Source organism: Electrophorus electricus, chromosome 16 (assembly GCF_013358815.1).
Source record: "Electrophorus electricus isolate fEleEle1 chromosome 16, fEleEle1.pri, whole genome shotgun sequence".
NCBI classification, from domain to species: domain Eukaryota; kingdom Metazoa; phylum Chordata; class Actinopteri; order Gymnotiformes; family Gymnotidae; genus Electrophorus; species Electrophorus electricus.
This window is the reverse complement of record NC_049550.1, coordinates 14,295,913-14,322,892: the sequence shown is the minus strand read 5'-3', so window position 1 is coordinate 14,322,892 and position 26,980 is coordinate 14,295,913. Positions and strand designations below refer to the sequence as shown.

At 45.9% G+C, this 26,980-nt stretch overlaps 3 protein-coding genes across 8 annotated transcripts in view; all 3 read left to right on the top strand.

The window, feature by feature from the left end:
* peli1a (pellino E3 ubiquitin protein ligase 1a) overlaps nt 1–9,358 on the top strand; it is an 11,307-nt gene extending 1,949 nt beyond the window's left edge. For 3 of the 5 annotated variants that reach the window (XM_027031509.2, XM_027031508.2, XM_027031504.2), the window contains exons 2-7: nt 4,305–4,496; nt 4,700–4,829; nt 5,542–5,643; nt 5,823–6,017; nt 6,280–6,486; nt 7,561–9,358. In XM_027031509.2, the coding sequence (XP_026887310.2) occupies nt 4,429–4,496; nt 4,700–4,829; nt 5,542–5,643; nt 5,823–6,017; nt 6,280–6,486; nt 7,561–8,226 (1,368 nt within the window). In that variant the 5' untranslated portion in view covers nt 4,305–4,428 and the 3' untranslated portion in view covers nt 8,227–9,358. Of the gene's footprint in view, nt 1–2,835; nt 3,808–3,892; nt 4,108–4,304; nt 4,497–4,699; nt 4,830–5,541; nt 5,644–5,822; nt 6,018–6,279; nt 6,487–7,560 lie in introns of those variants that run through there. The other 2 variants (XM_027031507.2, XM_027031505.2) reach the window with 2 other exon arrangements.
* A 592-nt stretch (nt 9,359–9,950) lies between these two features.
* On the top strand, nt 9,951–24,133 carry vps54 (VPS54 subunit of GARP complex). 2 transcript variants are annotated; one of them, XM_035534668.1, is made up of 23 exons: nt 9,951–10,324; nt 12,266–12,456; nt 12,896–13,137; nt 13,770–13,851; nt 14,206–14,240; nt 14,343–14,474; nt 16,040–16,425; nt 16,520–16,646; nt 17,290–17,397; nt 17,614–17,669; nt 17,792–17,888; nt 18,028–18,407; nt 18,539–18,662; nt 18,835–19,016; nt 19,196–19,308; nt 19,491–19,554; nt 20,538–20,643; nt 20,795–20,882; nt 21,461–21,582; nt 21,695–21,775; nt 22,212–22,319; nt 22,406–22,500; nt 22,593–24,133. In XM_035534668.1, exons 2-23 carry the CDS (start codon nt 12,297–12,299, stop codon nt 22,696–22,698), a joined length of 2,994 nt encoding a protein of 997 aa, XP_035390561.1. In that variant the 5' UTR covers nt 9,951–10,324; nt 12,266–12,296; the 3' UTR covers nt 22,699–24,133. The 2 variants fall into 2 exon arrangements, with proteins under 2 accessions (XP_035390561.1, XP_035390562.1); XM_035534669.1 differs by lacking the exon at nt 9,951–10,324 and adding an exon at nt 11,885–11,983.
* Nucleotides 24,134–24,441: 308 nt separating this feature from the next.
* On the top strand, nt 24,442–26,731 carry c16h19orf53 (chromosome 16 C19orf53 homolog). The gene is made up of 3 exons (XM_027031500.2): nt 24,442–24,565; nt 25,297–25,352; nt 25,949–26,731. The coding sequence occupies exons 1-3, from the start codon at nt 24,478–24,480 to the stop codon at nt 26,090–26,092; spliced, it is 288 nt and encodes a 95-aa protein (XP_026887301.1). The 5' UTR covers nt 24,442–24,477; the 3' UTR covers nt 26,093–26,731.
* The last annotated feature ends 249 nt before the right edge of the window (nt 26,732–26,980 follow it).

Sequence of the window (26,980 nt, the reverse complement as noted above, 5' to 3'; positions counted from 1 at the left end):
AGTTGTAACGTCTCGTACGGCCTTATCCTAACAGCTCTCGCGGATTCGTCAGGCCGAATGTTCGGGCAGGACTGGACAAGTCAGTATGGTCTTAAAATGAGCGAATAGTCCTGTGCTTTAATACCTGCGAGAATAGAACAGTTTTCTGGGGCCCATCAATCACACACACACACACACACACACACACACACACACACACACACACACACACAAAGAATATACAAATCAAAACACAAAAAAAGTTATTTCAATAAGTACTTCTGGGTTTTAGTATACTGTATCTTGTTGACTGGCAAAAACCTGTCTACCTTCATTACCATGGTATCCGAATTTTAAATTGACAAGCATTACACCTAAACATAGGCTGTATAACATAAGCTGCATATGACAGCAGACAGTCATCAGTCTACAATTGTTTTGGACCTGTGGAGAGCTGGTCATAGGTTATGTGTTGTATCAATAGGGAAATTCTACATTCCATGATAAAATCCTGATACTGGTTTGATTAAATATGACTTTTGTTTAAGGATGTTATTGCACCAGGCATTGTTAAGGTAAAATGTTGCTCATAGTTTTATTGGTTTGTGTAGTTTCTGTGCAGGATGAAAAAAGCAAGTGTTGAATTCAAACACTACAGGATTGAAATCCATTTTAAAGAATTTTTGTTTGTTTTTATTTTGCTGTGTCATTTTATCAAATCTGAACCCACGTGGCAGTTGTACTAAGCTAGATTTCCTAAAAGGCTCTTGGTTTTGCATCCTGCTTTCCTAACCCAGTGCACAGAGGAGCAGAGCCTTCGTCTGCCACAAAAGCACCTCTGCGGCTATGGGCTGAAATCAGCCCTGAAGCTCTGCCCATGCAGAGCAGACCTTCCGTGTGCCCTGAGCCCAGCTGGGTGAGACTACAGCTGGGTAAACTTGCCTCGGTCCTCCCCTCTCTGGAGCATGGGTGGTGGGGGAAAGCAGCCAGTCACTGGCGTCTGTACAACTTCTCGTATACACCCAGGTAGTCACTAGCCCTTACGTTACAATCTGGGTTTAGTGTTTGTATTTCCTTTCTGATGAGTGGGATCATGTAAAGAGGCTGAAAGCTGGCTTCAGATGACTGGTTCCTCACTAACATATGACACATCTAATATTCCACAGGTATGCGATATAAGTAAAGGTATTTTCTAGTTTGTTTCTCACAAACGAATATGCTCCAAAGTGTTTAGAACATTGTTATTTATTAATCATTATTATGTTCTGGAAAAGCAGGTTCAAGAAATGCCCAACTGACATCTCCATATATGGTGTGGTTTTCATTCCTTCTCAAGTAGCGGTCTGAGCACACCTCTGGAGCACCAGGGCTGTGCTCTAAGGTTCGATCACCGGCAGTGTCTTGTATACACCATTGTCCAGTGTTCCCAGTGGCCTCTGTCAGGAATGACCTGGTCTGACGGCAGGGCGTGTGCAGGGAGAATATTCTGCATGGAAATGTGTGTTATTCAAAGATAGCATAGAGTTAGCCACAGGTGGAGGAAATGAAAATGTGGATGTGGAATAAATAAACCTGTGTTCCCCTCTGAATCGCTTCCATGTTCGGCCTGTACGTATGCCATTGGCAAAGCACTCTGGGACACAGCGGGAGACCTGAGAGAAAACCCCTCAGTTTATGTTTCACTTGCATTTGTAAGTGAGCTGTATTGAAAATACTAACAATTGCATTTATTTATTAAACGTATCTTAAAAACACTGACCTAGCATCTGCCCACTGGACAAAACAAGGTCACTCTTGAAAGAGACATGGACAAGACAGGCTACAGTAACGTAGATGAGATGAATATGAGACTCACACAGAACACAGAGCAGTAGACAATATGTAGACGAGATTTACACAGGAGAAAGTAGATGAGATCAAATTGAAACTTAAACAGGATACAGTGCGGTAGACAAGATATAGACGAGACTTGCAGAGGACACACTAGGTGAGATGGAAATTATATTTATATAGGATGCAAGACTGCAGAACATTCATATAACCTCTCAGTGCAACCTGTGTTACCAGTTGTCTATAACAGGCAGGGTAGGACAGACATCAAGTAAGCATGCCTACTTGAGTGTGTAAACGCTATGGCTAAAATTTGGTGGTGATTTTTACTCACTAAAATTTAAAACTCAGCCCATATCAAAAACTGGTATCACAATTAATACTTGCACTAACATCTATGTGTTAAATTAACTCACTGAGCTTAGCTGGACTGACCTAATGAACAGAATCTCTTTAAATTGAGGCATTTAAATCTCATTTTGCCATTCCTGTTGATGCAGGGATTCATTCCTGCAGCTCCACCCAATACACTACCTGTAACACCACCAGAAACACCACCTGTACCACCACCCAAAACTGTCCTCTACTCTAGACTAGCTGAGTATGGCAGTTAGGTAAAATCTTCTCCTCCCCAGTTGTGCCTGGTTATTCACTGATGGAGCTGTAGCTCTTGGACACACACACACACACACACACACACACACACACACACACACACACACACACACACGCAGTGGCTGCACTGACAACACTGAGCTCGTGTTTCCCAGGCAGTGCATGCTTAGAGAGGTGTGTAGCCTATATAACAGGCTGTATACTCTGTCACCATGGCAACAGCGTGGCGTGTTTTACCCGGTTGGCGAGTGTGAATGAGTGTTTGGAATGGTTACAGGACCAAGCAGAAGGTGCAAGTGAACCATACACACACACACACACACACACACACACACACACACACACACACACACACACACACCAGTGAAGCAGAACAGATGTTTGTTTGCCCCTGTTGTTAGTTCTTGACCTTGTGTGCATGCACATTAGTGTCAGTGTGCAAAATGTTTAGATGAGTGGTTTTGTGTATGTATGCGCATGCATTCATGCATGTGTTCCTGCAGATATTAGATAAGCAGTAGAGGTGGCAACATGCAAATATGCAGTTTGAGCAGCTGTATTAGTTATCAGTCCTCTGTCGACCATCCAGCCCTATACACAGATGAGCCCTTATCTTAAATATGGTGGGCTTTAGGTGTTGTTCTGCTTAAACTGCAGGTTTATACTGGTAAAAAGACAACCCTGAGAAGCCACAAACGTGTGTGTGTGAGAGAGAGAGAGAGAGAGAGAGAGAGAGAGAGAGAGAGAGAGAGAGAAGTGAAGACTGATGTGGCTACAGATTGATGGCAGCTTCAAACAAAGCCACATATGCATGCATGCACACACACCACTCCCCCCAACACAAACACAGATCAGCTGTCCTCAAATGCACATCTGCACGCATGCACCTCACATGCGCATACACCTCTTTTCACTTGTTTTGTCTCTCGCACTCTCTCTGTCTCTTTCTCTTGCTCTTTCAAACCTCCTGTTCATAAACAGATGTGTGCTGAATTCCATTTCAGTAGATACATCTTACCCGCAAAAAAAAAAATAGGACCAGGGCATCAGGCACCATTTTTAGCAAATGCTGGTTGCCACATTCTGACTGAATGCGGGGTTTTGCGGTCTGAGAAGCGAAACTCGGGCTTCCTCATTTGAAGCGCTTGACTGGTCGCGCGCTCGCTATCTCGTGTGAAAACGTTGCTTTCATGGCTGTAAACAAAACCGATGCTGGGAACACTGAAAAAGCAAGTGAAAGTTTCTCACGGAACTCGGTACAGTCAGCAAACACTCATCCTCTGCGTCCTAATGAAGGAATGTCTGAGAAGGGTCTAAGGCATCTTCGTCGCCTTTTCGCTCGTTCCAGTACACGGAGTCTGCGGAGCGCCGATGTAATTTATGGTTGGATAAATAAAACTGAGCTTTTTTGTTGTTGCCAGCACTTTTTTTGCGTGTTCGTCTCACTTCAAACACCTGTTGTTTTCAGAACTGCCGGGATGGATTGGTTGAGATTATGAAACAAAAAAAAAACAAACAAAACATTTCAACTCGCAGCGTCCGCGCGGAAGCAGAATCAGAAAATATAATTTCACTCTGTGAGATTGCGCTGTTAACCGTGCCGTCTCCATAAACACACTGCAGCATCAGAAAAGTGAAACGAGAAGGAGGTAACTAAAGTACATGGACTATAACACGAAGAAGGTAAAAACATTTCCAGTTCTATTTACATCACGCAATTTTAACTGAGTAAAGTCAGCCGAGAGGCGTCCGGCGTCACAGGAGTCCTCGCCCCGCGGACACCACAATATACGTGCTATCGCATCTTATGCAGTGGCTGCACTTAAATAAGACGAAATCATGTTGTTGTTTTTTTTATGTCTCTGTTTTATTCTCTGTAGGTGGTGTGGTACAACCATAGAGCGATGAATACGCACTGAATAAAGAAAGAAAACGCGAGAAGAAAGAGGAAGTGGGGTGGAAAGGACTTCTGTCAGGAGTGCCAAGGTGTCAAGAGCCACGCAGATGTTACGCGCAGAGCAAGAAGACTCAGAACAGAAGCCCATCAAATACGGAGAGCTGATCATCCTGGGGTAAGACCGGCTCCCGTCCGAGCCATGAGGACGTACATCTGCGAGTCTCCTTCGGAGGGATTTTGACACAAGTGGATATTTAGCGGCTGCAACTGTGCAACTTTTAAAATCCCGCTCATGCGTAGATGTGGATGAATACACTCAAAGAGAACATGTGATTTAGGTTTTACAGGGGTGTGTGTGTGTGTGTTACCTGTGCACAGGTATAATGGCTCCCACCCAAGCGGAGACCGTGGCAAGAGGAGGAGTCACTTTAGCCTATACAGACGACCCACAGCCAATGGCGTCAAACCTAGCACTGTCCACATCGCCCACACCCCAGAGGCAGCCAAGGTACACACACACACACACACACACCATGCAAACACCACGCACACACACACACACACACACACACACCACGCACACACGCACGCACACACACACAGACACACGCGCACACCCACACGCACACCACACACACACACCACGCACACACGCACGCACACGCACACACGCGCACACACACGCGCACACCCACACGCACACCACACACACGGACACCACACACGCACACGCGCACACCACGCACACGCACACACACACACACACGCACGCGCACACACGCACGCACACACACACAGACACACGCACACACACGCACACGCACACCACACACACACGGACACCACACACGCACACGCGCACACCACGCACACGCACACACACGCAAAGTACACTTATATATCATTGAAAGTAACATAAGGCTGTCAAGACAAATTTTTATAACAAATTTTTTTTTAACTAACACATCAGCAGTAATAGATTGGTAATGGGAAAAGCTGAGTGTGAGAGTGATATTCTAATGTCCAAGACCTCAGTGAGACACCAGGAATAGTTCTCTTTGTGTGTGTGGGTGTGGGTGTGCAATGTGATGCTTTAACACACATCACACACACACACACACACTCTCACACACACACACACACACACACTCTCACACACACACACACACACATTCCAGTATTCTTCCTCTTATCTTCATTGTTATCCCTCTCTCTGGTAGGTGATCAGTAAAAACATTCAGCACAGTGTGTCCTACACACTCTCATGGGCTGAGACCGTGGTGGTGGAATACACAGACGACAACGACACAGACATGTTTCAGGTACACACACACACATCATACACACATGACCACAAACACATATAAACGCATGAACTCAAGTGGATCCTGAAAGTTGCAAATTATTTTCAATGAAATGATAATTACAGCACTGATTACGATGTTCACCATGTTCACCAACCTTTAACATCTCCCTTGTGCCCGCCCCCCCCCCCCCCCAGATTGGCAGATCTATTGAGAGTCCCATTGACATTGTGGTGTCAAACACAGTAACCAGTAGTGATATCGGCGACACGCGGTCCTATCAGAGCACGATCTCGCGGTTCGCGTGTCGGATCGTGTGTGAGCGCTCTCCGCCCCACACGGCCCGTGTCTACGCAGCTGGCTTCGACTGCTCCAGAAACATCTTCCTCGGGGTGCGTGTTTACCACCCCACCCCACCCCACCCACTGCACCTCTCCATTGTGTCTCTCTTAGTCCAGGTGTCCATTGTTCCTTCTGTCTGTCTGTAGGTTGGCTTCTTCACCTCTCTGCCTGTCTGTTTGCCTGTCATGTCTTTATGTCTGTGTTCCTGCCAATCTTAAAGGAAACGTAATACTTTAAAAATACTTCGTTTTTTTACACACACACTCAGAACAGCTTTTGTTTCATTTATGTCATGTGGGCATGTTTCCCCAGGAAAAGGCCACTAAGTGGCCTACGTTTGATGGGCAGATGGATGGGCTAACCACTAACGGAGTCCTTGTGATGCACCCGCCCCAAGGCTTCAACCCCGCCTCCAAAAACAGCCCCACTTCCAAACCCGCTGTCTGGAGAGAGGTCTCCGTCTGTGGAAATATCTTCACACTTCGAGAGACCAGGTCGGCCCAGAACAGAGGCAAATGGGTAAGAGATTGAATGGATACCCACAGAAATACACACACACCCACACATTCAGAGCGATACGATATTTTTGGATCAACTACCTTGTCTCTATACATTCCATGGTATGACTAAATGCAAACTACTTTTCTGTGTCATGGGACACACACGCAGCTCAGGAGCAGGACTGAAAAGTGTTGTATATTCTTAATCTCTCCAACTCCCTCTAAAAGTAAGCATCGTGATGTATGTTTGGGTGCATGGCTATTTGTGTTTTTGTATGTGCGTATGGTTATCTGTGCATTTGTGTTTGTCTACACACGAATAAGTTGTACATGTGCTATTTTGAAGTGTGTGTGAGCAGCGTTAATGATGACGCACTTTAGAGTGGGACCTGGTAAGACCAGCTCTAAAATCCTGCACCAAAACAATAACTCAGTCCAACCTCTCACCCAGTAACAGTCATTTTCAAAACTCACCCAAAAAGCAGTTAGAAGGACTTGAATCTAACTTGTGTTTTGTTATGTGATCTGTTTTTGTTGTTATTTATTAGTTCTACATTCCGCTGTACGCTCTATTCAGTTTTAGTTCTATTCTTGGTTCCTGGGTCCTTCCACCCTCTGTAGCATCTGTAGTAAAGCCAGTCTAACATTGTGCACTAGGGACATGCTGTGGTCACACAGAGGTGACCATGGTTTGGGTCTCCTCGTGCTCCGATTATGTGCCAACTCAGCGCACACACAGCAGTGCTGATGAACAGGCTTTCACCGTGATGAGCTACAGGCTGCCCTCTACTGCCCCCAAGAGACAGTATAGATGTATGTGGGTTTGCTGATTGCAGGGAGTGTGTTGTGGAAATGAAGTCAACAGCACAAGAGGCCGATATTTTATTCACACACAATAGGAGTTCAGGCACAGACGTTCTCACACAGAGCAAAACATATGTCGCTCAGTAGCACCTTCTTCATTCTGCTTTTATCTCCATCTCTTCGCTTTTCCCCTTTCTCACTCCCCATTTCTCCCTCTTTCCCTCTTTTCCGCTCTCTTTCTCTCACTCCCTCTCTTGCTCTCTCTGTCCTTTGCTTCCGCACCTGCCAGATGAAGGAGGAGACTCCGGTCCTGCTCGACGGCTCCCTCATCGACCTGTGCGGCGTCACTCTGCTGTGGCGATCCGTGGACGGCCTGTCCTGCGCTCCCACTCCCGTGCAGCTGGAGGCGCTGCGGCACCAGCTGAACGCCGTGCGGCCGCAGTGCCCCGTCCTGTTCAACACGCTGGCCTTCCCCAGCCTGGACGCAGCCTCCCGTGCCAGCTCCGTCCCCGGCCCGGGTCAGCCCTGGGCCTACCTCGCCTGCGGCCACGTGCACGGCTACCACCAGTGGCGCGGGAGGGGCGTGGCCTTCAAGGAGAGCTCGACGGAGGAGGAAGAGGAAGAGGAGGATGACGACGAGGATGGGGAGGCGCGGAAGGGTGTGCGGGAGCAGCCGATGGAGGGCGAGCGAGAGTGCCCTCTGTGCCGCTCGCGCGGCCCCTACGTGGCCCTGGTGCTGGGCCGCGAGGCCGGAGCCTGCGTGGACGCGGCGGAGCCGTCGCACGCGTTCGTGCCGTGTGGGCACGTGTGCTCAGAGAGCACTGCGGAGTACTGGAGCAGCACGACAGTGCCCCGGGGTGCGAACGCTTTCCACCCCGCCTGTCCATTCTGCATGAAGCAGCTGCCGCAAGAGAGGCCCTTCGTGAGACTCATCTTTCAGACACCGCCGGACTGAGGGCATCTGTGCGCGTGTGTGTGCATCGGCACATCTGCTTCCCTGCGTGGACAGAGCACGTAGCTTGGATATTAATCTTCTCACTGCCAGGATGCTCTCAGTTCTACAGCTCAAACCCAGGTCAAACACAACAGCATCCAGTGGTTTCCTAATTTCTGCATACCTTTGTCTGAACCTGCCTCAGTCACCCCCACTCCCCTAGCAAGGCTTCTCCTTCACCACTTAGCACGCATGTTTGTGTGCTTCCTCAGACCTGTGCTGGGCTCCACTTCTACTTTGGTGTCGCATGGCCATTTCAAATAGGACAGGAACTTCCTTTAAAACAAAATTAAAAATGGTATTTACTGTTTCTAACAGCTAATCCCAATTTTGCCTTCATAGCAGTGGCCTACAGATGGGATGTAGGCATCTGTGTATATAAATGTTACTTCTGATTACTTTTAAACGTTGTTCATTCCATCGCATGAAAGGACTGAATACAGTACACAAAGTCTGGTCTAATTAATTTACGACGGGCAACTGCACATTTATGGATAAAACACTAAAATTCTACTGATTATTCATGGTCTTCCGGGGTATGTGAGGGAATGCAGGAATGAAATAATGTCTACAAAATGTGCTGCCATATTTGAATACCTCACAGAAAAGGAACATCACTAATAGCGTAAGTAAAGCCTTTAGTTTTATGCTAATTAGCCACATGCTAATACATCACCTCTGGGCTTCATATCATAGAATGTCTTATAATTAAAGAAAACAGTTGAGCAATCCAAAAGTAGCCTTGTGAAACCTGAAGGTTTCTGTCTTTATTTTTTAAGAGATGGTTTACACTTTCTGTGCGAAATGCCAGCCTTTGTGCCATATCCTGCACCAACACCTGTGGATTCTTTAGTTTAGACTGTGTGTTAATTAAACTGGGTGTTGCAGTACGTATGTACAGTATGCAAATTATACTCTCATGGTTATGCATTCGTTTGGGTGCTTTATCAATTAGTGCTTCTCCCGCCTCACAATTCCCCCAGAGATGGAGGATTTTCTAATCACTTTAATACTTCAGTAGTATTTATACTGCCAGCATATGTTTTGTACAATTTCCAAAAAAATAATAATAATAAACGTGATAAGACAATTTATGTGATGTGGCTTTTTATCTGTATGAGTGATTATGTATGTAAATCGAAGCAGAAATTTGCCATATACTGTCATTTAAAATAATTATTCACATCATGAAACAGCCACTATGCTGACATCCAGTGACCTGGGTGTTTCTGCAGTAAAAAGTGTAGACATATCTCCACGTGGGAGCTCTATGGCGCATAAACTGGGTTATTTGAGGACTGCAGAGCAATTTGATTCTTCATTTGATGTGAGCTTGTCTTTATAGAAGTTTTTTTTTTTTATAAAAGTCACTTTCATACAAGTTGTTTTCTACTTTTTGGTGGTTAAACTGACTTATCGCTGGCTTTTTTCTAAATGCAAATGCAAAGCTGGTTCTACAATATCTAATAGTACTGCAAGTCTGAAACATTAATCTACAGTTAATAATATATGCTGCACAATACGGCAATTGCTCATCGGTTTTTATAATAAAACTGTAATATAAACAATAGATGGCGGCAGAAGGCCGTTTTGGAGCGAACCATCGAAAACGTCAGCGAGACAGTTCCGCGCATGCGCGATGGGCCAGGCGCCGGCTGCTCATCGTCGATTTGGTGTGTGTAGCGTCTCGAGACTGGCGGTTGCGAGGTGGACGTAGTTGATATGCTCACTAGCTGTAGTTAAATTACGGGTCATTGAATTGGTTTAAAACAGCGCGGTCCGTTTACAAACTACCCCGAATCGACGGACGTCTATCTTGGTTTGACTTTAAATGTCTAGAAGAAGACTGTCAAACTAAACTGCTGGGTTCCAGTGCAGCCAGCTAGCCGGCAGCTAATGCTGAGGGGTTTGCTATCTTACGTGTAACACAACGAATGATATTTTAGGCCGCGGCGAATTACACGGCATTGTGAAAACCTTTCGGACTTTCTGCTGTAAGGTTTATGATTTCAGGATGTAACAACCGGAATGTTCGCACGGGAACCATGTTAGTGCCCAGGTAAGTTAGTTGGCTAGAGTATTTAGCTAGTAGCAACTAGTTAATTAAATGCTAGCCTGCGTGCTGCTTTTTGTTGCAGTTTTTCGAGAGAGTTGGTTAGCTAACACTAACTGTCTCGGTCACACATTGCTGCATGTTGCAGGAATCATTTTTCTGTAACTTAAAACTGTTCATAGATTATTTCAAGCATGTTCCATTGTAGCTAGCTAGGTAATGTATATAACAATGCTCGAAATGTTGCTAGCTACAGCTGTAGCTATGTAGCTAGCTTCTGCTGGCAAATGTTAAGTGAACTGATGTTTCCAGAAACCCTGGCAGCTAATTTACTTACAAAGACAAATGTGGATTCCTAAATAAATGGATAAAGACAGCTGACTACCTGGATAGGTTAAATTCCCCTGAAGTGCAGCTGCCTATAATTGACCCGTCCTTCTGTAAAAGTGGTAAGGATAACAAGCTAAGGTCTTAGGAAGTGGGCACTATTAGATTTTCGCTGGTCACACCATAGTCACGTGTGGCGCATAATTAATTATTTACCAACACCAGTCTGTAGACGCTTCTCCGAGCGTGGAGGTTACAGTATTAGTAGTATAGCTACTTATAAGGTCACTAGATTCATGGGATGTCAGTAAAACGTTTGTTAACCACTACGTGGGGTTAGGTTACATTTCTAGATACATTTCAGTGATAGATTTCCTATAATGCTTAAAACATTTTGTATTTAGTTTTTGTGTCAGTGTCTGTCAGGGACGCGCTGACGCCGTCGGTGTTTATTAAGCCTGAAAGCACACAAGTTACGAGGACCCGGAGGAGCCACGGAAAATGATCGAACAGAAACGAAAACGGAGTTGTTATTAAAATGAACGTAGTTTTGCTTTGAGTTTACTGTTGTGTGTCTGCGGTCGTTCTCTTGGTGTACACGCTGAGCTAGGATAAGATTACTTAAGTGATGAGTGAATGCTGACAGTGTTTCAAGGCTGCAGCAGTGCATCGCAGTATCAAGCTTGGACAGACTTTGAGTCGTTGGGCATATGCTGAACTCAGTGCTCACTCAATGAGCTCAGCATAACCACCCACCTGCATGTAGTTTTCATTCAAAATGCAAGTTGCTGAAATAATGGTGCAATATCTTAACACAAGTACCAATCATAACAGAATACACAATATAGTAACTGAGGGAATTATTTTGTACTCTCCACCATGTACAAGCATTTTGAGAATTTTACTCTTGCAGTCTATTTTCAGTTTTGCTCAGAAAGTAGTTGTTCCTTTTTTTCATCAGTCGGTCGATGCTCGACCGCAGCTGTTTCAGTTTGAAAAGTTGACTGTTTTCCTTCTCTTTTCAACCACTGTGTGAATAACTTCCCTACAGAAACTGCACTCTTTAAAAGAATCGCAGTGACACTCGCATGTGACACCATCACCCGCAGCCACAGCGCCGTGTCCGAGTCTGCAGATTGAGTATCTTTCAAGCAGGTTTTGATTTGCTGATTATTATCAGGGACTCTGGTGGGGGGAGCGGTGGCCTTTGTTGTTGTTGAACCAACTTTTAACCTTTTTTTTTTTGAGAAGGTTAGTTTCTCCATTTCTTTCACCTAATGAGGTGCATTTCCATGGACACTCCTGCTTCCCTGAGAAATCTTCCCCCTAAATTCCATGGTAATGTGTTTCTCTCTAGTTTCTCTCCCCCGCCAGCTGTGAAGTATGTTTGTGGATCGCAACAGCGTTACAAAGATATCACTTCACCCACCTGCAGTTTCCATTTGCGAGGCAATTGGGAATTCGCATGCCCTAGGCCCTTAACTGAATAAATGGCTGAAATGTACCTGAAAATCCACACTCCTGTCTTTAACGAAAGGCCTGTCATGTAAGAGGAATGTCTCACTCTCTTTCCTTCTGTGTTCTCTCTTCCTTGTGTCTATCCGGAATGTTCTCGCCCAGCCTCTCGCTGCTGTGAGGTAGCTCCGCTGAGATGGCGTCCGGACCCAGGTCGTCGCCCATAGTCCAGCCCAGCACGGGTACTGGCGGCGCCAGGGAAGGATTATTCCGGAAACCTAGAGAGCCGGCGGGCTCCTCCAGACACTACCGGCCCTCCCGCTCTCTCCCTGACGTCTGTCCCAAAGAGCCCACTGGTAAGGGGTGGACACATGTCACTGTTTCTTTAGTAGAGGGATGGTTTAAGACTGCTAATGTGGCTAACTGTGTAACCTAACTCTTATGACCAGCATGGTGTCGTGCTACCTTGTGCTGTTGTTATGGATTCGGCTACACTTTCAGGCGAAGGACTTGTATGTGATAGGTTGCTGTGACTGACACGTTACCCTAATCCTAACTTGTACCAGTCACATCGTACAGACAAGCTAAACACAATGCTTGCAAATAATATATAATTTACCTGAATTCTGGTAGAGTCCATAATACTGCTATCTTGACATGACTAAAGTGCACTGTTAGCTATTGTTAGCATTGCTGCAATTACAGCCTCATTTATCCTGTTAAGTCCATCCATCTGCCGATTGGTTTGTGGCTTTATCATGCGCATCTTGCACTACATTTCCTACAATGCCACAGGAAATGCCCGGGGTCTGTGTGAGGGGCCATCGGTGGTGGCAGACCAGCATCGGTGGACGGTGTACTGCTCCAAGGTGAACCTGCCGGCAGCGTTGAATGACCCGCGGCTGGCAAAGCGCGAGTCTGACTTCTTCACAAAGACGTGGGGCGTGGACTTCACCGAGGGGGAGGTGCTGCCCGCTCCCAGTCTGGCCACCATCACGGCCGAGCACTTCAGCGCGTACCTGCAAGAGACTGCGCAGGTGACGGCAGTGTTTATGCTCGTGCACACACACGTAGCACTCGCTGTCATACATGCACACACAACAGTCACAAGGTTAATTATTCAGGAGCTGCGATTGCCAGAAGAGAGCGTGTGCGTGTGTGTGTGTGAGAGAGATGAGGTGTGTGTGTGTGTGTGTGTCTTCAGAAAGCTGAAAAGAGTGGAGACTACTTTACTGCCACACACACTTGTGGTGATCCTTCACTCACAGCACCCCAGCACTACAGACAGCGCCATATGATGCAGACAGTTAGAAATAAGAAAATACAGCAAAGAATATTATGAATAATACAAAGAGTATCGTTAAAAAATGATTGTCAGATATGAAGAAAAAATGGATGTCCAGAGATGAGCCTCATCTAATGTTAAGGAGGGGCCCACCTTATGACTCAGGAGTTGCAGGGGCATGAGATGGCACAGCAGGCATGGCTGGTCTCAAGTCAGCACTTTGCTCTCTGAAGCATTTAATGTGCACTTGGCCCCAGTGTCGGGTTACTGCTGGGTTTGACCGGCTGAGCTCCGTGGCTCCTTCGCCAGCGCTCTCGCCTGCCCATAAGCAGGCCTGCTCACGTCTGGCCTCTACCTGTTTTGTTCATTTGTTTTGCTTTGCAGAGGGAGAAAATCCACGAGAGATGTAAGAATGTGTGCCCCAGTAAAGACGACCTGTCCCTCCCCAGTATCACCAGCGACCACGGTACACTGCTGTCCTTTACACATGAACGCAGCCCAGCGGGCTTAGTGTTGCTGGTTGGGTCATCTGTGCATCTCTGCAGCTGGTCTGCTTAGAGGGTTTAGAGAGAAACCTGTTTAATCGAGTTAGCTCATATGAGTTCATATAAACTGAAATATAATCAAATAGAAAATGCAGTCAGTTTCAGGGTCAGTTTGATCAGCAAACGTAATGTGTATATTGTCGTTTTGATAAATCCGGCATTAGCACACCCAGTATGAGGGTGTGTGTGAGTGAGCGAATGCAAGTGTGTACGGGTGTTGGAGGTATTCAAAGTTTATTTATTTATTTATTTCCCCCCCCTCTTTGTCCTGCTAGACAAAGCCAAAGAGGAGCTTGAGCAGGTGCCCAAGGTAAGAACCAAGCTGTCTCTCCACCTGCAGCTCCATCTGTTCCTCCACCCGTCTACCTGTAGCCTCACCCCTCCTCCTCCACCTCCCCCCGTTGTGCCGCAGATCTTCATGAGGCCGGACTTTGTGCTAAATGACCCCGCCACCTTCAACGCCGTCCTGCCCTGGACGCACTTCAGTGTTGCCGGGGGGAAGAACAGCTGTGACGGTGCGTCGTCACGGTTACTGCAGGAGAAGGTGAGCCGCGTGACGATTACAGCTCTGGGAAATCCCTGCTTTGACTCTGGCATTCTTTCACTTTCTGTCTTGTTTGCTTTCTTCACATACTCTCTCTTTTGCTCTCTCAACCCTTCTCCACCCCCCTCCTGTCTGTCTGTCCCATCTGGAGGATAATTATATACAGTATCCCTCAGGTGGTGGTAATCTCTTGCATTGAGAAGTCTTGTTTTTCCTTCTCCAACAACAATTTGTAAAATTATTATTATTTTTTTTTTATTATTTTTTTTTCTTAGATTGGGAGGTCTTAAAAAATTTGGGTGTTTATTCTTTAATTCTACTGTGAAATTTTGTTGAGTGTGTGACTTTGTCAGGGCAGGAGATGGTGCTCTTCTGTCTCAACCTCCCTGCTCTCACACTGACCAGCCGGGACTTTTCTGTATCTGCTTGTGTCTTTAACCGGATTGTGGTGACTGAGGCTGTACTCATCCCTGCTGCAGATCTGAGACTGTGTAGAGAGATTCTGCTGTGTCATATTCTCTGTTTAGGGCCTGATAACGCCGTCTAAACTGCAGACCTTTTGGTGTCATTGTCCCAGTGTTCCAGACGGGCTTCTTTGCTTTGTCTGATAATTTTGCTTTGTCTGATTGGAATTTGGTCAGCAGTGCTGGGCAGAGGCTGCTGTGCGTTCTGTGTCGGTAGGTTAGTTGGTCTCAGGACCAGCTGGCAGACAGGACTGGGTTCAGGGCTGTATTGCATTTTGATTACTGGACTTTAGGTGCAGCCAAAAGTTTAGATATCTTTTATTAATGCCTAAAATCAACGGAAATCAGAACAAATTCTGCCCTGTATGTATTAGTGTTTCTTTTAGTACATTCCTGCAGAATTCTTCATGCACTCTATGGGATTCTTGTCTCAGCTAGTGTAGCTAGTGTTTAATGCGTGGACCCTGTACCTCAGTCCAGTAACATAATCAGCTCTATCAACATTTGTACCAGTTTTGATCGGGACGTTTATTTTGTAGATTCTCCTGATTGCGTAAAAAGCTGTCCATGCTCTTTGTGTTAGTACGTTCACTCCCACAAGTTTCCTGATTTTCAGCGCAAGGTAATCCTAATGTAATGAGTGCTGTAGGGCGGTGTCTCCTAGAGTGGAAAGGTGCTGTTCTCCTGACACCTGGCTTTTATCTGGAAGGTTACAACCCCGTTTTTGTCCAGATTGATGGTCGGGGCCGAGTTCTGACAGAACCAGAGCAGTTCCAACAGGTCCGGCTGCTGCTGTAGTCCTTGATCAGAGGGGGACGGTAGCAGCAGGTCATCAGCGTAGAGCAGAAAGGTCACTTCAGTGTGATTTATGGGGATTGGTCCAGTAACGCTGACCTGTTCCTAGTAATGCTGCTCGAGCAGGGCGGGACTCCTGCTACAGCCCTGTCTCACCCTCAGTGACGTATTCTGCTCTTTTGATGCCAAGTTTCATTCTGCATTTATTATTCAAATGTTTAGATTTGCTGTCATTCTTTACCTCCTGCACCACTCTCCCACCTTATCTCACTCATTCACTCCATCTCTCCCCCCCCATTCCCACAGTTGAGTCACTACCTGGACGTGGTGGAGGTGAGCATCGCTCGCCAGATCTCGTTGCGCTCCGAGGCCTTCTTCCACGCCATGTCGTCTCAGCACGAGCTGCAGGACCGGCTGCGGGAGACGGCCGGCGCCGTGGCCGAGCTGCGCGCGCGCACCGCCGCCGTGGGCCGCGTGATGTGCCGTGGCCCTCTCCGGGTGCTGCGGGACGCTGTCGCCCGCGGCAATTGTGTGCGTCTGCACGACAAGCTGAAGCTGATGGCGGCCGTGCAGCAGACCCAACCCACCGTGCAGCTGCTGCTCTCCAGCTCGGAGTTCGTGGGAGCGCTGGAACTCATCAACACTACCAAGGAGGTGCTGCAGCAGGAGCTGCAGGGAATACACAGCTTTAGGTACACACACACACACACACACACACACACACACACACATATATATATATATAATATGCTGCATCTTGTAGTGCGTTCTCTTTCTCTTTCTCAGACATTTGGGCTCCCAGCTCTGTGAGATGGAGAAGCTGATTGACAAGATGATGGTGGCGGACTTCACCACCTACTCCAGAAGTGACCTGAACCGTTCCTTCGAGGAGGACAACCAAGTGCTAGAAAAGGTATCCGCACCCCCCAAAAAAGCCTCGTCACTTTGAGAGTTTTCTCCTGAGTTTTTACATATAACATGGCATAGCACTGTCACGATATAACCGTATTATGGTAGTATATTTGTGTCCATGTAGTGTAGCCCTAATCCCATTCCCACCTCACAGGTGTCAGAATCCCCAGTAAGAACTCAGCAGCAGAGCTGTCAGATAACCAGCAGGCGGTTTCCCCCTTCGCCTAAAGCAGTCTTACCAAAGCAGCGGGTTTGTTTCTGAGGCAGGATCTAGGTCAGTGTGGTGTGTGCCGCTGCTCCAGGGCTCGTGACTCTGTGGGTGTGTGTGTGGTGTAGGTTCCAAGCCACAGACCAGCAAAAGGGAAGGTGGGTGTGCTGCCCACTGCCCGTGAATGAAGCGCACTGATCCCCAATCAGTGCCAGCGTGAATCTGTTCCGTGCCGTACACTTCCCTGCGAACGAAGTGTACTGATGCGAAATAAGCGCTGGTGCTAATTGGACGTGCCCCCCAATCGCCTGACGCGCTGGCAGTGCTGCCAAACATAATACATTAGGTAGAGGAGTGGATTGATTGTGTGTGTGTGTGTGTGTGTGTGTGTGTGTGTGTGTGTGTGTGTGTGTGTGTGTGTGTGTGTTAATATCAGGACCGGCTGCAGTCTCTTGTGTTTGGCCTGCTCCGTCAGAGGAAGCTGGATTTCCTGGACATCTACAGTGAGGAGATGATGCAGGCAGCCAAGGGCATCGTCAGACAGGTACGAGCCAGGCTCGCATCACCCGGCCTGGGCACAGGGCTCCATGCACCCCACCCCTGGGGACAGATACCACACATCACAGAGGAGCCTACTTTCTGTCTGGACGGACAGGAAGCATGTTGGAGTGTTTCGGAAATGAAGCCGTTTTGCACATATTATGCCCAGTAGTTTTCTTCAGCCTGTCTGACTAAACCATTTGATCTCTTTTTTTCCCAGCGTGTGTTACAGTTAGTGTCTCAGATCGAGGAGATTGACACGGACACTGTGGTGAAGTAAGTTGCTTCATTACAGCTTCTAAGTCTGGAGATCAGTTCAGACAGTTTTAATTCACTCCTATTTGTTTCTTGGACAATGTCTGTATATCTGTGTTTCTTATGTGTGTGTACCTACATAGGCTGCAGGATCAGATGAGGCTGATGTCGTTTACTCAGTGGTTTGAGCTGCTGGAGTGTGTGTTTGAGCACTTCATCCTCTTCCTCACCAGGATCAAGGTACCCAAGGCTTTCACATGAATGTGAACCCTTTAACTACCTGAATCACTACCTGAAATTTATCATGGTGTGTGTGTGTGTGTGTGTGTGTGTGTGTGTGTGTGTGTGTGTGTGTGTGTGTGTGTGTGTGTGTGTGTAGGCCACCCTCAACGTGATCCGTAATGTCGTTCTGGAAGTCCTCGACAGCAGCCAGAGGAACCGGCTGACCACCACACCCGCTGATGCCGACTGCGTGGAGGACGAAGACGAGGATGAAGAGGAGTCTGGCGAGCCTGCCCTTCAGCCCGGGGAAGCGGAGCTCGCCTACCTCACACACGAGGGGTTCTTCATTAGCGACGCCCTTAACCACGCGGAGCGCCGTAGCGGCACACCTGCGGGGACACAGGGCAAGGCACAGATACAAACGCAGGCGGAAGCTTCTGGAAGCGACTCAGCCTCGGGGACCACAGAGTCGTCATCCAGCAGGGAACGCACCACCAACACTACCTCCTCCCTGCCTCCAGGGGGCACTGCCTCTCTGTGAGTGCCTCCAGCTTTGTGTATTTATGTAGGGTAATGTGTCTGAAGAACATCTACTAGAACTCTTACTGTCTTTATACAAATTCTCTTTTTAATGTGTTTGCTGTTTTTCTCTCTCTCATTCTCTCTAGTGAGGATCTGATGCCGTCTGATCTCGAGTTGGGCCGAGTGGCCAACAACATCCAGGAGCTGCTCCACTCTGCATCGGACATCAGCCACGACCGCTGTGTCAAAGTCCTGCTGGCTAAAGCCAAAGTACTCTCTCTCTCACACACACACACACTCACACACACTTTCTGACACTCATCTTGCAAAGCAAAGAAATGTTGTTGTCTTAATCAGTGATTACTAATCCAGACCTCACACGTGTCCAGCCGCACTGCGTCCATGTTCTAGTGGCTGACTCCCCCTCCCCATCCGTGTGCAGGATGGCTCTTTGGAGCGCCTGAGCTCAGCTGAGTTTGTGTGTGTGAGTCGGGCGGTGGAGCGCTTTGCCAAGGACACAGAGGCTCTGTGCTACAGGCGCAGTGTCAGCCTGCGGGGGGCGCTGCAAAGCCAGGCCAACCGCTTCGTCCACCGCTTCCATGAGGAGCGCAAGACCAAGCTCAGGTACATGTGCACACAGAGACACGCAAACACACACAGACTAGCAAAGACAGGCAGCCAGAACACTCATGTACTGAGTGAGAGTCTGCATCACTCTTCTTCATGGGGTGACCGTCTCTGTCACAGAGGTGTCACACAGTCTCCATTACTGGATATGTTTATGCATATGTGTGTGGGTGTAGTCTCCTATTGGACACAGAGAGATGGAAGCAGGCTGAGGTTCCAGCTGAGTTCCAGCACCTGGTCGACACTATTGCCAGTGGACACATCACACTGCCAGAACGCAAACATACAGGTACACACACACACACACACTCACAGAGCGCCAGAGCAATCCTGATGAATCTGGGAACACTTTTTCCCCCTCCTCATCTCAAACTGAACGTGGTTTTCATTAGCCCAGTATAAGTGTCCTCCCAGATGGACGTTGGCAGGCTGATGGAGCTTTTAGCTGACCACCTGCTGGCTTGTGTCCAGGTCCCGACGACAAGAAGCCTAACGAATTCCTGCTGGTGGACGGGCAGAAATACGCCGTTGTTGGGTGAGTTCTCATTAGAGATGGCACGATACCAATACTGAACTTTGAGTATCAGCTGATACCAATAGTGATCCGATATCTTTTTAAACTATTAGGTTGTGAAATTATTTTTAATTAGTAAAAGTACTTTTAGGTACTTTTTGCTCAAACACCCGACTACCAACAGTACCAACACAAACAGCCATTAGCGGGACTTATGCAAACCACTTTTTAATTCAACCAAAAAAAACCTAAACACATATCGCAGTACAAATGTTATCAAAATTAGATTTCTTTTCAAATAAAAGAACTGTTGATTTTGTGATTTGTGTTGATTTGCAAAATACTATACATCAATGTCAACAGAAATATTTTTGTTTGTAAACAATCATTTATGGCTAAAAACAACAATAGAAAATGAATTAAATGGACCTGTATAACTTTATAAAATGTACATAAATACTTTCCTCCAGTATAGAATATACACTATGTGAAGGTCTCTGAGCATTAGCAGATATAAAAGTACAGTAAGTGCATGGTAAAGACCACAGGCTCCACCTGTAATCAGAGCTACATGGGTCACTTTCTGCACAGCACTCTTTGCGTTCCCGCCATCATACGGGGCAAATGCGTCTTTAGAGAAATAAGCGCTTCAGCCTCCTGGGCTGTGAGCCTGCTCCCTCTGTCATCATCTGTGTTAGAGGCTGCGCCAACACACCCCTCACTCTCCGCACGCTCTCTGACTAGGGGATAGTTGGGTTGCTAAAGGAACATCTGCACTTGAAGTGCACATGCTGGTGTCTCAGGTCCAGTTGCTGCTGGAATTTCCTCCGGGGTTGCGTCAGACACTACTCTTAGCAGTCGTCCCAAAAGTTGGAATTCCGCTTTCCATTTGACTTGCTTCATGCCAAAGCAAGACGTGTCTGTGTGTTTGGCTTTGTTTGTTTTTGTGGCCCAGCCCTGACTTTTGACCTTTGACACCACCACCACCCCCTTCCCTGTATCAGGACCGTGCTGCTGCTGATCCGGATCTTTCTGGAATACTGCCAGTGCGTGAACGACATCCCATCCATCACAACCGACATGCTCACGCGTCTCTCAGACCTGCTCAAGGTTTGTAGTGGTGGGGCTGTGTGTAGGTGTGGCCGTCCTGTGCACATTGTTATTGTACTGCAGAGAGTGTTAAACTCTGTTTAGTTCAGTTCTGCTACTGGTGGTTCGTTATGATGTCATGTGATCTGACGTTTTGTTTCTGTGGTAACAGCACTTCAATTCCCGGAGCTGTCAACTAGTGTTAGGGGCCGGAGCTCTGCAGGTGGTGGGACTTAAGACCATCACTACCAAGAACCTGGGTAACACACACCAGCCCCTACACACACATCATTACCACCAAGAACCTGGGTAGCGTGCACACAGACAAACACACACACCAGCAAAAAGTGAATGTCTACAAGGATAAATTAGTTATACTGATATAATGGTGTTTAGCAGTGTACCAAAAACTGCAGATTACTGGGATGTAGGAGCTGTTCTCATGTTAAACATCAGAGTTAAAATCAAGCTAATGTCCTGAGACACAATCTGAAATGTCCATTAAACTAATGTGCCTCCCTCCGGAACGTTCTTTACTCTGTTGTTCAGCCAAAGTGCAGCGGTCCCCCTCTCTGACCAGTCTGCTCCCCAAATCAAGAGACCAGAGTCTGTTCTAGTCAGAGAAGCTCTGGTTTATTAACAGCAGAGGGAAGGCATTAGTATGGTATTCTACGCCATTTAGTACTCGAGGTCAGAAAGCAGAGTGCTGAATCCTCAGATTAGGGGGCATGGACAGTCTATGCCTGAAACCAACACGATCTTCATTCTAGATTAACAGGGCGGTTTTATTTTAACAATAAGAATTTTCTCACACCTCCTCTCTCTCTCCCTCTCTCAGCTCTGGTGTCACGCTGTCTACAGTTGGTGGTGCACTACATCCCTATAATGCGAGCTCACTTTGAGACCAAACTCCAGCCCAAACAGTACAGCATCCTGCGCCACTTCGACCACATCACCAAGGTAATACACACACAGATAACACACATGTGCATGGGCTTCCATAATGCCTGCTTTCCATTGTGATGCGTCATTGTGTGTGTGTGTGTGTGTGTGTGTGTGTGTGTGTGTGTAGGATTATAATGACCACATTGCAGAGATCTCCGCTAAGCTGGTGGCAATCATGGATGGTCTGTTTGAGAGAGTGCTGTCCAAGGTGAGCTTTCTCTTCACTGGGACTGACCATTCCTGATCAGCTCTTTGGTACATGATTAAATATTTGTTATGCAATTAATATAATGCACAAATTCATCAGTTTACAGTTCTTTTGGTATGACATTATTATTTTCACCTTAAATGTATTTTGTTGTTGTTTTTGTGGTAAATGTTTTTTTTAATGATTAGAAATTTTATCCTGTGGTAGTTTTGTGTGTGTAATATGCAGTATGACAGCACTTTTGTAAGTCCCTCTGCATAAGTGCATCTAATGTCATAAATGTAGTGTGATTTTATATATTTATAAAATACATGTGCTGTCTTGCCTGTTTCCTGTGCAGTAGATGTATATAGTGTGGTTATACACTGTGTGTGTGTGTTGTCTCTGTTTCATAGTGTGGTTATACACTGTGTGTGTTGTCTCTTTTCCTGTGCAGTATGAGGTGAAGGCCCCCATGCCCTCGCTGTGTTTCCGCAACGTGTGCAAACAGATGAACAAAATGCATGAGGCTATCTGCGACCTTCTTCCTGAGGAACAGACACAGGTGACACACACACACACACACACACACACACACACACAGAGACAGTGATCCACACAGTTGCAACATGGATGTGTGTGTGTGTGTAGATGCTGTTTCTGAGGATCAACGCAAGCTTTAAGCTGCACCTGAAGAGGCAGCTGGCTCGTCTGGGGGTGGTGAATGACGGTGGCCCACAGCATGGGTGAGTCATTTCATCTTCCTGTAGCACTCAGGCTAACATACACATGACCAGTCAACCATAATTGCATGCACCTCTCTCTCTCCTTCCTTCAGCCTGGTGGTGGTGGACGTTGCCTTCTACACAGAGAATGTCCAGGCATTGCGCTCATTGGAGCATTTAGACTTGAACATGCCAGAGATCTGGGAGCAGAAGAGGTGATAACGAACAGCGATGTGCAGCCAATTGGGCCTTTCTTGCAACGTGCCCCACCCTCTTCCTTCCCTCCTTCAGTGGAGGAAATGAGGTCGCTGGCCATATAGGAAGAGGGACACAAACACCCTCAGAAAATGAACAAACAAAACTTTTCAAATCTGTTTAAAAAAAACAACAACAAAAAAACCCGAAAAACTTCTTACCTCCTCCTCCAGAACCTCGCCCACTCTCCGGCAATCTCCTGCCTAACGGAGAGCACACCTCCCTGTGTTGGCGAGAGCAGCAAGACCCCCATGGCTGAGCTGGAGCCTGTCTCCTTTAGTGGCAGCAAAGAACTTGTATAGAAGAGCCCAGCAGGGGGTGCCCTCTCTGGGGTGGCTGAGTCAGGATAAGCTAGTGCTGTGATCATAACTGGGTTCCTCTCTGGTGGAGACTCTAGGTTTCAGGTTGGCCTGGAGCAGAGTCCCTCCTTATGGGCTCAGAACCCGGCACAACTGCTCTGGTGTGCAGTTCTGTCAGATGATGATGATGATGATTGTCATCATAATTTATTCTTTGTCTCATTTAATAATGTTGGTTTTTGTTTGTTTTATATATATATATATATAATATAAAAATATAAATAAATGAGAGCTTCCGGGGCTGCACCAAGTTGTACTGTTACAAGATTTAATGTAAGACTGGATAAATTATTTTCTTTACCAAGTGTTCTTTTTTTTTTTTTCTTAATTATCTTCAAAAATGTGCCCACTGATGAAGTGCGCCTGTAATCTGTATTGGGAAAGTGCAGATCAAGTTGTATTTTGTCCTTGTCAACCTGTTGAATGTGTGACTGGATCGAACTGGGCTCAGCAGCTCCATATCAGGTAGTCATGCAGCTAGTCACCTTTACTTATATTGTGAGTTACTCAGTATAAGCTCATAAGCGTCCTTGGTCTAGGGGGCCAAACTGTCCTGAGCATTCAAAACACTAAATGAAAAACATAAAAGTAAACATCTCGGCCATAAAATGCAATGGATATAAATTATAGGAATATGTGGGATCTTTCTTGTTGGGATTTATGATGTTTTGGTTGGTTTTTTTGTTTGTTTGTTTTTTTTAAAGCAAATTTCCAAAGATGTAAATGATTTCGTATGAAACTGGTATTGTCCTTCATCTATCAGAATGAAAGAAATTGTTGTTTTTTCCACCTGTTCACTACAAGTCTTGGCATTAAGGAAAACAGTAACATTACGACCGTTATATTACTGTGCGAGGCCAGGTAGGGTCTGTCAACGATCACCTGCCTTTTCCTGCTGTTCAAAAGTGCCTCCTATTGATTTAATAAGACTACTTGTGATGTAAAGACTGAGCGTGTTTGCGCGATTGATGCTTGACAGACAGACTTTAAATGTGAGGACTGCAAAGTGATTTGAAATAAAGCCACATTTGAAAAGTAAACTTTTTTGTGCCGTGTAAACATTGGTTTTCTTAAAATGTAGTAGCAATACAATAGCTAGCTATTGTAATTATTATTTACAGTAATGTTTAATAGATATAAATAGAAAAACATGAGCAGTCTATAATTTTTCTCCACCTTTTCTATTATTTCTCATGTATATTCCCTAGCCTCTTATGTATATGCAATAGTTTGAGACTTTTATTATGTTTTCTCCACCTTTTCTATTATCTCATGTATATTCCCTAGCCTCTCATGTATATGCCATAGTGTGAGACTTTTATTATGTTTTAAGATTATAACAGTTCCTGTTGCGACGGCGTTACAACAACCTTACGTCCAAGATATGGCTCAGGGCAAAAAAAAATTTAAGGCGCAGCGACCCGGCGGTGCTAAGAAACAAAAAACCAAACCGAAAGGGTTAAAGAAAGGAGGTAAGACGCTTGTAGCGTGAAATCTGTTCACCTCAAGACTTCTTCACTTCAAACGCGCTGAGCAGTGTCCCTGGTGTTGAGACAAGCCAGCTAGACTTGAGTCGCCATATTGGTGTTTGGGAAAGAAGAGCTGAAAAGCGTGTGAGTGGCATGAAACACACTAGCTGAGTTCTGGTAGCGGTCTAGCCAGGCTTGCATTTCGTCGGCGTGTTTTATAATGACTAGCGTTGACTACCAAAAACAGTATAATGACCTCCTTATCACAAGCTGGTTCTTTTATAGTTGTCTATCTATAAAGTTGGCCTAGCGTACGATGATCGCCAGGCATTCACAAGCATGCCCTGGTTATTAAAAAGAATAAAGTGTACACACTGACCACTTAACACAATTTCTGCTTGTTGTGAAGTTATTCCTGCACAATAGGTTGAAATGTTTATACAAGATATGTAAACACAATTTAGCTAGCTAGCTGCAGTACGGACAAGTTTATATTATCCGATAAGCGTTTTAGTGTGACGAGATCTTTTCAAAATAAGTCATGTCCGCCGCACCACACACTCACTAGGCTATTATTCCTGTTTAATGTGTTACAAGTCTCAGATGAGCCAACTTTACTGTGGTAAAAAGACTGGAGAACTGAGCCACGTTTGCTCTTTTTTTGCAGTATATGCTTCTATATTGCAACGCTTTCAGCGATGTGTCTTTTCTGCCGTTACTTAACGTCTTTGCAGGAAGGATCATTGCACCTAAGAAGGCGGCTGTTGTTCAACAACAGAAGCTGAAAAAGGCAAGTTCATGTTCGCATAACTGTGCAAATGGACATTTTGATATTTACACAGGAATTATATCCGACAGACAGATTTGTGTTCCCAAAATTACATAGCTAGCTAGCAGACATAGTAGTCTAATCTAGATAAGTAGCTAATTCACAATTGGCTGGTACGCATCAAATCTCATCGAGAAGTCTAACCACATGGAATCTTAAAGTATGAACGTGTCGGACGTGTAAACGAGATATTATCCTGTACTGGGGATAGCATTGGTCCATCAAGAAAACAAAATCAGCATTGTTGAAGCGCATGACCGTATGTTTGCATGAATATAACACGTCTTTTGCGTTCTCATTGCACCGCCTAGATTTTCCTTGGCTGTCATGCATCAGGCTGCCAATGCAAATTCTTGGTATCTTGGTCATGGTGAACAAATGAAGCTTTTCTGATTCAGATGATCATATTTAGTAATGTAGACTTGAGGATCTCAGATGAGTTTGGACATTATACAGAACAAAAGAAAACCTGAGTCTGTATCACTTCTTTTAACTGCGAGACGCTGGATTAATGCGTGGACTCCTGAAAAGAACAGCGTGTGTCCTGTTTGTTGTAGGGTCTGGAAACGGCCATCAGGGACAAGATCGAACAGGAGGTCACTCAGAAGGCCAGCAGCTCCCTGCACAAGAAACTGAATGTACTGAAGGGAAAGGGTGGCAAGGGACCCCCGAAACCTGACACTGCCGGAACCTCCAAATAACAGGCACGTCGTCGCTGCGTGCGTAAGTCGGTGACCGGCTTTTAGCTTGTGCAGTGTGTGTGTGTGTGTGTAATTTCATTTATGGCCACTAGGTGGCTGCAGTGGCTTTATTAGCGCAAATGAAAACTCAAGCGAAAGACTGGATCTTTCTGTTCATACACCTGGTCCACGGAACAGGTGTATGAACAGGCTATCAAACATTTGACTTTCTTGTAGTGTTTGCCAGAAGTATAAAGAGGATATAGCGTTTTTTGTTTTGTTTTTCTTATTTCAGCATATATGTCTGACTGTTCCACCAGATATTCCTAAGATAGTTAGGTGTGTGAATTTGCTGATGTCCAATTTGTGGAATGTTAGGCTAGTTTACAGTTAATGTGGAGTGTATTTATAAACCAGAAAAAAGGCAAATCCTGAGACTTGCATGTTTTATGCAGAGTTTTAGGTCAAACAATACTATTACTATCAGTAAATCTGCAAAGGTCTTGAGACATCTGTGTTATTCTAATTAAGGGGGAGTCATGTTCTCTGTGCAGTCAGTGGGCTTGATGTGCAGGTGTCGGTACTGCAGTGAACTAGTGCTTCTCTGTTGAATCCCTCCCAGGATTGTAATACAATAAACTTTCACATTTTGCATGTTTTCATGAGATGCCAGCGTGATTTGTTCATTTGAAGGACAGTGTGTGAAAATCCAGTTGCCTTCATGTTTGTTCATATGAAACCATTCATGTTTCTCCTGGCTTAATACATCACACGTAGAGTATTGAGTTTTGCCTCAGTGCATATCTGTTCTAGAACCTGCCTCAGAATTGCAGAATCCTTACGCTTGGAATGCATTTGTTCTAGAACACCTGTGTTCTGGAACCTCTGGCTCTGATTGGCTTCACTGAA